This window comes from Argiope bruennichi, chromosome 1 (genome assembly GCF_947563725.1).
Source record: "Argiope bruennichi chromosome 1, qqArgBrue1.1, whole genome shotgun sequence".
Lineage (NCBI taxonomy): Eukaryota > Metazoa > Arthropoda > Arachnida > Araneae > Araneidae > Argiope > Argiope bruennichi.
This window is the reverse complement of record NC_079151.1, coordinates 148,453,690-148,465,712: the sequence shown is the minus strand read 5'-3', so window position 1 is coordinate 148,465,712 and position 12,023 is coordinate 148,453,690. Positions and strand designations below refer to the sequence as shown.

The following is a 12,023-nucleotide window of genomic DNA, read 5'->3' as shown; positions in this document are numbered from 1 at the left end:
TTTTTTGGGATTATGTCTATCTAGGACAAAGAACTCTAGTTAGATGAAATGCAGTACATAGTCCTTACACAAAATTTGTACATTTCAATAAAATTTTGAGCAAAATCAATTCAGAAATGTCTGACTGTCCAAGCTTAAGTTAACATAACTATAAAATGAAAAGAGCTAGATGGATAAAATTCAATACACAGATTTAACATCCAAATATAGATTTGTATCAAATTTTAGGCCAAATCAGTTAAATGATTGTTTCTCTGTTGATACTTTCACGAGCACAATAACTGAAAATGAGTTAAATATATGAAATTTTATAAGTGATTTAATGACTACAGTTTAATTTAGTGTCAAATTTTAGTTTCAATCAGTTGGATAAGCCATATCTGATCTTAAATCGTCAAAAAATTTACCAAGGATCATATAGATTCAGTAAATATGTTAAATTTGCACAAAAGATCAATATTTTTGAACTATTGCTTTTCAATGCCATTGTGGCCTTACCTAAGGTCCACACTTTTCTGCAGAGGAGAGAGTTATTAACTGTACACCTCAGTACAGTTAATAACGGTAATAAAAATTTTATTGCAGAATATGCAAGAGTTTTGAGGAGACACTTCTGCTGGTTATATAAATAATTCTGAGTAAGTATGATACAAAAAGACCATGACTAATTTCACAAAAGAAACAAAATCATAATCAAAATGTGTTATTTATTTTAACACAAATTTGAAAAAAGTTCTTCAAGTACACAGCATTCTTGTACTTATAGATTTCCAGTAATTCTGGAAAAAGAAAGATCTGTTGAATATTTAGTTATAAAAAGGAGCACTACAAAGGAATAAAAGCTAAAAAATAAAATATACAATATTTTTTGTAACAAGGTTCATCTTTCTTTTTTTGCAAAACTCATATCCATTTCTTTCTCCTTTTTTACATGATCTACAGAATCTTATTATTTCAATTGCATTATTAAGCTTTAAAAAAAAATGTTGATTCCCCCATGTCTACTTAAAGCTTGCAAAAAAAGAAAATACTTGATTGATTTGTAGGTGCATCATTTTCTTTTTGTGCTCCTTAGGTGACAATACGAAGAACCCAACAAATCTACGTTGAATACATATATGAAGGTAAGTCAAACACTATCAGTCTTGGATGTGACTCAACAATGCTTTTGCTGACTAGGCCCCTGAAATTCAAACTGTGAATGGATTGAGGTAAAGTTTTGAAAAGTATCACAAACACTGAATAGGGGCATAATTGATATATGGATAAAATAAACCCACACAGCATGCTTATACACAGAATTAAGACCACTCAGTCCAAAATCACACATATGCATATTCAGAATGTATGTCCAATGCATCTGACACATTCTTTTAAATCCTTCATCACATATGGTCTAACATCAGAGAATATTGCAAGTATGCTCTCTGCCATTTGGTTGGCCAACAGGCACATATCACATTACATAGTTCCTTTATCTTTGAAGGGCTAAACTTGACAGCACATGAAGGGAAGAGTTCCACAAGGAAGGAATTGATCTTATGACCAAGTGATTCTGAGTAGTTGTTGTACTTATCGTTGTGTACGAGGATGGCCCGATGATGCCATGGTGGCGCTCTGATGTTGAAGATTGCTGTTGTTGTTAAGAGGAGGGGATGTAGAGTAGGAAAAGGGCCCAGAGGAGCTCCCAGACATTTTATCACTGGCAGACATTTTTGAGAAAGCCATGAGTGTGTCAGGGAAGTTGGGAGGTGTGGCTGGTGTATTTGCTGGAGTGATCATCTGTGAAGCAATAAGATGCCATTAGATCATATAAATAATATATAACAACAAAGGAAAATATACAAGTATAATATATGCAATAAAAAAGGAAAAACTCATTCTTTTTAATCATTTGTCATTGAAAAATATCCTCCATTTTCATGAATAGAAAACATCCCGATTCTTTCATACATGCTGCTTCTTCTAATGTTCATCTCCCAACTAGTTTTTTTTTTAAAAATATTAATTAACCATAAACACTGAAGTTGCTTTATTATGTCCATCAAGAGTTTCATAGAAGTAACCAGGTGTTTTTATTTTAACAATGAAACAACAAATCTGCGATTTACAAAATAAATTTGATAATTTGTAAATGATTTTAAAATATTTCTTCAAAAAGGGATATAATCATTCAAAAACCTAATCAAATGTCATGAAATACGAAAACATTTTTTTTAAAAGAAGTTAATCCTACAGTAGGATTCAAACTGAATTCATGTTCTCTTTCATAAAAAAGTCATAACATTGATGGTCCCTTCCTAGGCTTAATAATGATATTTTTAAAAAAATCTTTGATTTACTTACTATTTGCTAATGAGAATGCAATTTTTCTTATTCAAATATCAATAAAGTTGAATTAAAAAAAATGTATATTAATAATGTTTTTTTTTTCCCCTTCAGATATTACATAAGGCCTGCTATTGTTTTAAGTGCACTGCACTAATATATAGTTGATCATTGAATGTAAAGAAACATTTTTAAAATTGTTTTCTGAGCAAATTCATATCTGTTAAAAATTAGGGACTTGCATCTAGATCTAGGTTATCATCTTGCATCTTTCTCTAAAAATTAGGACTATCATCTAGCCAATTATGAACAAAAAAATAATATTAAATAAAGTAATAAACACTGATTATCAGTATGAGTAACACTTTTTTTTTAAAGCACATATTTCTAAAAAAATTTTTTTTAAAAGAATCTGTAAATTTTTGTTTGAAATAGTAAGGTATTTGTACATTGCTTCAAGATTTTAAGAATATTTTTGAAAACAGTTATCTATACAGAGTTTAACAGTTCAGTTTAATTAATTATAGCTTCTTTTTTTTTTTCATATTAAGTGCATAATATTTCTCTTCAATAAGAACATATATTTTGAGAAATTAGATTGGAACTACAGAAGTGCCCCCCCCCCACAAAAGAAATATAAAATTGTTTTGAGCAAAGAACATTCTACAGCTAAATTAACAAAAAATTCTACAAAAGGTCAACATTAAAAATAATAAATTTTCTCCTTTAAAATCAGTTAAATATTAAAGACTAAAAGCACAAAATGCTTTAAACCTGTAAAACAAGAATATTACAAAGGATATTATAAATATCTAATTTAAAATTGATAAAGTAAAGATAAGAACTTTTAAATCAGATAATGGAGAGTAATCAGTTCTAGGTCAAATTCCTTAGCCATAAAATTGAAAATTTATCAAAGAAATTTATTACAAAATATTTATTTAAATTTCACCAATAAAAGAACTAACCTAATGGAAGATGAATGAATTGAAAAAGTTTTGAATAGCAAAAGAAGTAAAATTATTTAAACTAAACAAATACAGCCATTAAAAAATTGTCTTATTCTCAAAAAGATACATTTATTATGTCTTATTCTAAAGATATCACTAAAATATCATATACAAACTGTAGTTTTCTCCTAAAAACCTTACACTTGCAACTTATTTCCCCATTATTCAATTTTCTATTCTTTGGAATAATTTTTCTCCCCTCAATTTTCCACATTTAAAAAGAAAACATTATTTTTACCCTTACACTAAAAATTAAAGTGAAAATATTTTTTAATCAAGCAATAAAAAAAAAACTTTTGCAAATTTATTAAATTTTTAACGTTTAAGATAAAAAGATAAGAAGATTCAGTATATTGTACAACAACTTTTTAAATGCAAAATATAGCTAAAAATATCTGTAATAAAAATATATTCTCAAATATTTTTCTAATCATACAATACAGTACAATATGATCATTTAACAGGTCCCTTTTGATTCTTTGAAGACAGATTTTTTTATTTGTGTACTTTGAATAATAATAAAACTTTATATCAGTTTTTTTTCAATGTATGTGAAAAACACTTGCAAAAATTTACTATCTTTCAGAAATTTCAATATAATAGATATGGTATATCATACTTATTTGGAAAATAAGACCTATCAGTAAGCAAAGGACACAAAACTTCGTGAAACAGCAAAAACTTTAATTTAATACAAGTAATATCTTTTTAATTCTTATGTTTATACATGAAATTAATTGCAAAATTAAGAACATTTGCTAGGTTATGTTATATATTACATATATTATATATATAATTACAAAAGTACAAGAAAGCTTCTAATGCATTTTAGTAAAACCCATTCCTTAGTTAACATAGTAAACCAGGATCCCAACTAGGACTTCACGCCAATTTCATTTTATTGGTAAAAATATCTCATTTGGACATAAAACTTTTCATAACCTGATTTATACAGATAAGTAAGGAATAAAAAAGAAAATTAATTCAATACATTTATTTATAAATTTTTTTTAGAAATGTTTCAAATTAAGATGATTTTCCGAATTATTTTTATTTACAAGTAGCCTAAAATTTAGCAAATGTAGATGTAACCAGTATTTTTGGAGCCACAAAAATCATTAATAACTAATTAGACCTAACTAACATTAAATAAAAATTAAAGCATAAAGTGCATACATATAAAATAAAAATTTCAGTAAGGTTAAAAAAAAGGCTTTAGGTAAAAAAAATAAAAGAAAAAAATTCTTAATATTTAACTATTTAAATTAATTTTTACAATTAAAGGAAAGAGCTTTTGAAATTTCAAATCCATACTTACAGATATGTAAATACTAGAAAAAAATTTTTTAAAGAAAATGTACTATATTAGCTGTTTCAGAAAACAGCCTGTCATACAGAAAAACCAAATTAGGCTGTTTAAAGGATCAAAAGTAATTTTATGCTTAAGGCAACGAAGGAGTGACAAGGAATTACAGTGATAGAAAGGATTAAATCCCCAAATTCGAAAAGGATCCCCAAATTATATTCATCATCATACATTATACAATAACTGAGACTAAGCTATTTCATTCTGAATACTTACTTTCTAAATTATTTTTCATGTCCCTATAAGTAATTTTTTCCAAGTTAATTGCACTAAGTCACTGGCAATGACTGATAGGAATTAAACTTTCTATTCCAAGATTAAATTTTTGTTGACCTTTTTCCTCAATTTAAATTCTGAAAATGAAGTGATGGCCTTTCTCTGTTTCAACCATTTTGTCCCAATACAACAGGAACAAGCTGCCATGAAAAATGTAATTCAAATTTCATTTTGACTGCATTCAGTTTTGGCTTATTTTGACTAATATATATATGAAAAAAATCTTTTGCTAAACATAAAGCGTTTAAAGTAATCTTTTCAATTTTACATTCAAGAAATTAATTTGAACCCAGCCAAAACAAATCATACAACTTCAAATATTTTCTTCTCAATACATATGTGAATTTAATAGAGAATTTTAGAATAGAAATATGAAATCATATAGTCTTAATAAGATCTCAATATTACATGTGTTTGGAACATATCAGTTTGCCAATTTCAAATCAATGATGCACTTTCATCTAGATCCCCCCCTCCCATGAAGTGCAAAGAGGGTTCCTTCTTCATCGTAACAATTTTTGTGCAACTTAAAAAAAAAAAAAAAAAAAAATCTCTATAGGCTGTACAAATACCCCATATATTGTTTTCTTTTCTCTAAAATGATCATAGTTTGACTTCAGAAATATTTTATTCAATGCAAAGAAGAAAAATAGAAAATTTAAGAAAAAATTATTTTAGAAAAACAACAGACATATTTTGAATTACATAATTCTTATCAATAATTCATACTATTTTTTGATATTTTGAAACTATTATCTTCATATGAATTTGCTGGCTTGACCTGCTATTTAAACAAACATTGTTGAAACAGCAATAATGTAAAAACACGAGTATCATTTCATTTAAAACTTGGAAAAAATGAAATATTTCAGTGAAATTTTAAATATTTCAAAGAATAATAACTGAAATTTGAGTAGTTTTAAATAATCTTCTTACTTATATTAAATTTTTAATATTAAAACATAACAGTCAACCTATTTCTAAATGTCATATAACTTACACTTGTTTCTCTTTACAAGAACCAATTACAATATTATAAACAAGGATTTTATTAACAGATAAAATAACTTATTCAATATGTACTTTATAAAGAGCTATATATTATATACTAATAGTTGAAATACAATAATGTTGAAATAAGTCTCTATAATAGTACATAAAAAAAAATTTGGCGCTAAAGAAAAAAAAAAAAAAAAAAAAAAAAAAAAGCATTTACTAGAGACAGACAAATTGATATAACAATAATGTTCATAAATCATTATGTTAATAAAGTTCAATTAATATTAAGTAATCTCAAAAATGATACATCGAAATTGAAAATGGTACATTAAATGCAAAAAGAGAAAAAAATTCTAGCAAAATATTATATTATCATCTTTGGCCACACCATAATATCAGAAGATGGTGCTATTTTTTACTTTATATAAGAATTATATTAATCATGATTTTAATTAGATTATAAATAGTTCTTACTATAATAATGAAGTTTTATTTAGAACACCAAAATAAAATGATTAATTTCTGATACACTAAAAATAGATTAAAAAGAAGCTAAAAACACATTTTCACACAAAAAATAGGACAAAAAGGAAAAAGTAATGGTACTGTGTGATCAAGAGGAATATATATATATATATATATATGTTAATAGCAATAAAATCTTATTTACATATTTGTTTTACCAAGAAACTGATTAGTAGGATATCACTGATGAAAATTTTTTAAATATTAATCAAAATGTCGATTTAAATGATGAGGCTGTAGAGTATTAGAAACAAAACTTGTAGTAACCTACCAAATATATAAATAATAATAATTATCCGTGGATAAGACATTTCGTATCAGTCGTTATAGCACATTTATATATCAAGAAATTTGATGCTCATAACATAAAAACAGTTTTATGACATAACAAAACCTAACTAAATGCGGAAGTTATTTCGATTTATAATACAAATTTTGTAAACTACAAGACAGTATAAGAAAGAAATTCCAAATTGAATCATAAAATTTTTTTAAATATTTAATTCATAAAAGACTTACGTTCACTGAATTGAACCGATTATTCTGAGCATGATGGCAATTGGGCACTGTTGCTTCTTGAAAAAAAATGCTAAGCGCCGTCTGAAAAATTAAAAAGTAATAATAAGTTTTAAATTCATGATTTTATAAAAATATGCGCTACTACAACTAAAAGTTTTTAATCGACATTCATAAAAGGAGAAAAGTACCGGTATCAAATGAATACCAAATATCCTGGTCAGACATCAACATAACAAGATAAGCTTTGTTGTTGTTTTAAAACATACCTCAAATTGCCAATGAGCGGCTTGTAAGAGCTGTTTTGCTTGATCTCTTGCACAGCCAGCAGCTAACACAAATTGATTAATCATTACTTGTTCCCTGAGTGATTCCATATTTAAAAATTTAACAACTTACACAAGTTGTTACACGGAATATACAACAAAGTATATATCCGTAAACGTGCTGATGTTTTCACTATGGCTGGTTGGTGATCACATACATTGACGTCACGTCCGTGTTTGAACTGCTTGTGTATTATGATCGTTAAAGGATTAAATTTTTTTGTGACAAACTATACTAAAATTAAATTTATGAATAAATTTATAAAAATAAAAAAAGGCGCACCGAAACTGCCATCAATTATTCAAACTTATTATTCAGTCTAGTATTGTTATTTTTATCCGTTTGTTTTATTTTATAAACAGAAAATATCCTGGTAGCGCATGCGTCTAGCTAATGTTTACGTTTTACGTCTGGACTACTTTTTTTTTTTTTTTTCTTTCCGACTTCCCTGTTTCTCCTCACCTGAGAGTGTTCTGCGTATTACTAATTGAATTCATTATTTATGTTTTATTTCAGAATATGATGACGGACATTCCGCAATAGCCATACACTTCTCTTACATTAAATTCATTTTTTTTTCCATTAAAGGTCGAATGTCAGACATTTTATTTATTTATGAAATTGTGAAAAATAAAATTAATTCATTTATTGATTTAATGATCAGTAAGCATTTAATATTATATTTATTTTATTAAATAAAAATTGTAACATATTTAAACTAAATGGTACTATTCGTTTTTATTATTTTTTTAAAATAGTAATTCAGCACAATTGCTATTTGTTGGCATATCGCCAATCTTAAAGAATTCAAAAACAATGTAATAAATTATACATTTTGTAATGAAAAACGTTTTGATTTTTGTTCTTTTTAATTATTGGAAAATATGGTTGGGTAAAGTTCATTTTTCTGTAATAAAATAAGTAAGATTTTGATAATTTACATTCTAAACAAAAAAAAAAAAAAAAAAAAGCAATTCCGATTTTTTTCCATAATAAAATATGCACCCTCTGATAAATAGAAAAAAAGAAATAGATTTAAAAAAATTACAATGTTAAAGTTTTTTTCTGAAAATTATGTGAGTGGGAAATGTTTAAATTTCAGAAACTATATTTCTCTGTTATTAGTAAATAAATATATGCATGCATACTTTTAAGACATAAAATATACAAACCATTACAATATTGCAGTTTAGTTTAAAAATTAAATATATCTAAGTAGTGAAACAATTATCTTCAGAATTTAGTAATTTGTCTTGAGTTTTGCTGAATTCCCCTTCTCCTATACTTTAATATCCTATCACAAATTTTCTGTATACTTTAATAACTCTGGACTGTTTAAGGTGTATTATTTTGACTAGCATTCTTTTTTATAAGTTTGGAGATTTTTTTTTAATTAAAATTTTTGCATGCAATAAGGAAATTATATAGAAAACCTTTCTGTATGTGAAAAAAACATGTTCTATTTAAATGTTATAACAAATTTCTAAATTTCTTTCAAATATAATGTCTTTATGAAAATTTGTCAATTTCTCTCTAATCCTATTTGCAATTTGATATGCAGCAATCCTAGGATTTAAACATACAGACTTAAAAATGTATTTATTTTTATAAACAGTTACCTCAGACAAACATTCATTATTTGGCTTTGTGATAACAGATTTCAATGAATTGTAGTTAGTGATAACTCTTTAAATGGATGAATGAGTTTTTTTCAACAATCTTGCTGATTTCCGAAAGAGTTTTACTTCATTCTTCAGTTTTAACCCTTATGTTCATTTTGTATAGTATACCATGCATACAACTTTATAAAAATATACTACCACTATAAAATAATTTTTAACTTAGTTTTATTAAACACATGACATTTCTAGACATTTATTTATACTTGCCTTGTTTTTTATAATGTAAAGAACCTACCTATATATATATATATTTGCTTTTCTTCAAAAAAGCAATCTTGCCACGATAAGGGTTTAACATAATCTTCCAGGAGTAATCTCTCTCTCTTTTTTTTTTTTTTTGTCAAATCCATTTTAATTTTAACTTAACTAATTCATTTAAATTTAACTCCCTTCCTTCGTCAAAAATGCAATATTTTAACTTTACTTATCTGCACTAAATAAGTATTTGTAAGAAAACCAAAATTTAACTTGTGAATATCCTTTTATCATATTTGTATGGAAATTTTTATTGGTAGCCATAATTTAATTTTTACATTTAATTCTTTTTTATAGAACTCAATGTGTGTTATATTTCACAAATAGGGTTATTAAAATATATGAATCGTACAAGTACTATAATAAATAAAAATGAAAGCAATGTTATAGTTATATGCTTTTATTCTTGAATATTTTTTAAGTATTTGTACACAGATTTTTCTGGCAAGTATATGTATGTTTTTAATCAAAAACATGTTTCTTTTTAAAATTATTTAATGGTTGCTGGTCTTTCATTTGAAAGAGAACCATACTGACATTATAAATGGTATACTTCTAAAGTTTTGATAAAATATTTGTTAATATATTTTATGGGAAAAATGTTTTGAGCATATTTGTTCCTTCTATTTGGAACTCAAATGGAACTGGAAAATTCTCAGCAAAATGTTAACATCTTTTTATTTTGAAAACACCACTTGCCATTTAAAGTATTATTAAATTCTAATTAAATCCTGAAAATGACTAAAAAGGAAAGAAGAAACATATATACCTATTAGCTGCAAATGTTTAATTGTGATTTTTTTAACTCGTATTATCATGCTATGTAAACATATGTAGAAAAAAATAATTAAAAAGCAATGCATTTCAGCAAATTTATTTTGAGAGTAAGTATAAAATTAGTTAAATATTAATCCGTGTATTCCTCAACAAGGACACAAACGAAAACAGTATTATGTTAAGCCTTTAACAAAGAATATAGTTTATGGAAGTGTGAATTATTCAAATGTGATTCATGTCTTGCAATAAGCCATATTTTTGTAGGCTAAGCTTTTCAAATTTAGTATGCTGTTTTAGTCACTTTCTCTATACATGTGTATGTGGAGGAACAATAACTCAACAATCGTATCTTAACAGCATAATAACTGAATACACAAGGAGCTAAAATGAATAATGTTTATTCTTGCCAGAAATTCTCAGACCTATAATGAGATATGATTAGCTTTTCCTGTAATGTATACTCTAAAATACTATACAATGAATATGTTTTCATTTTGTAACTAGCCCATAATGTGTAGGGGGTGTTTAACCTGGCATATATAATCAAATAATCAATAATTAATCTTAAAATAAATTTAAACAAATTTTTTAAATGGCTTTTCATTCAATACAAAATAAATAATTAAAAATATAATTAATAAATGTTTCTATTTTAATTTCAAATAAGGTGGAATGAAAAAAAAATCTATTCTTGTGCAATTATATCTTTATCAATTATTACAAAAAATATTCAAAAATTTTTCGTACTTTTTAATTAATTAAAATGTTAATTAAATTGTTCTGAAATGTATATTCCTATATTTCAAAGTACATTTGTGTCAAATTTGATACTTCTAAATCTAATGTAAAAAGCTAGTTTCAATGTAAATAATGTGCAAAATCCATACATAATTACAAATATTTAATTATTTAACAATTCCATTATTTAATTACAAATATCAGTAACCTCAAAACTCTGTGGCTATGGGGACTAATCAAATAAATAGGACATTACAGAAAGTTATATGAGAATTAATTGAAAATAAAAATAGTTGATATAAATATTTTTTATGACAGTTTTTAAAAGTATTGAAATTCACCATTGTAAAATTTAATGCATAATAAATTAATATTGAAATGCTAGTTTTAGAAGTCAGATTGTTAATCATTATTACTGAAATATATCCAAAGTCATTGATTTCACAATTGTTAATTCAATCTCTTTTACTAAATTTATTATCCACACATTATGCAATCCCTTCTAAACATTGCCCTTAATTTTTGAATGCCAAGAGCTTTAAATAGATATAAGAAAGTGGTTATGAAATATTCAACGAGATCACTTAAAGCACCTTTTAACAACAAAGTAAAGAGTTAGCAATCCAATCTGGAAAACTATTAGATGAGAAGAATTACAAGATGGTAAATGTAATAAAAAGTACACCTGTCTTTTGTTTACAATTGCCAATAATTTCACATTGTGATACGGAATGCAGAATTCCAATGACTTTGAAAAAAGACTCCCTTTTCATCAAATTTCTTTTTTAAAAGACAGACATAATATAAAAATTAAGAAATTAAACATTCATATAAGAGAAAGAATAATATTTTTCACAAGATTTTTTTCTATATATTTCATTTTATATATTCTTAAAACATGTGAAATAAAGTAAGAGAAAGGAATTATTGCTTTTGGAGAATTATAATGATTCACAGAAAAACTTTGATCCTTGACCTTCATTTGTTCATTAAAAAAATTAAAAATACTAATATTTATTTTAAAGTTTGAATGGATTAGAATAGTCTGATCATTTTAAACTGAAAGTAATTGTAATTGTTTCATTTTCTAGAAACTAAGTGGAAAGTATAGGGAGTACAATAACTGGATTAGATGGAAGCTGTAAAGATTATAATTAATCCCTTCAAATGTAACATCACTAGTTTACAGTAAATTTCTATCAGTATAAAAAAGCTGAATAAATA

The 12,023-nt window shown here is 25.6% G+C and overlaps 1 protein-coding gene across 1 annotated transcript; it reads right to left on the bottom strand.

The window, feature by feature from the left end:
• Positions 1-687: 687 nt before the first annotated feature.
• Positions 688-7,644, bottom strand: LOC129981484 (UBA-like domain-containing protein 2). The gene is made up of 3 exons (XM_056092337.1): positions 7,290-7,644; positions 7,024-7,104; positions 688-1,782 (listed from the first exon to the last, which is right to left on the bottom strand). Exons 1-3 carry the CDS (start codon positions 7,395-7,397, stop codon positions 1,573-1,575), a joined length of 399 nt encoding a protein of 132 aa, XP_055948312.1. The 5' UTR covers positions 7,398-7,644; the 3' UTR covers positions 688-1,572.
• Between the last annotated feature and the right edge of the window lie 4,379 nt (positions 7,645-12,023).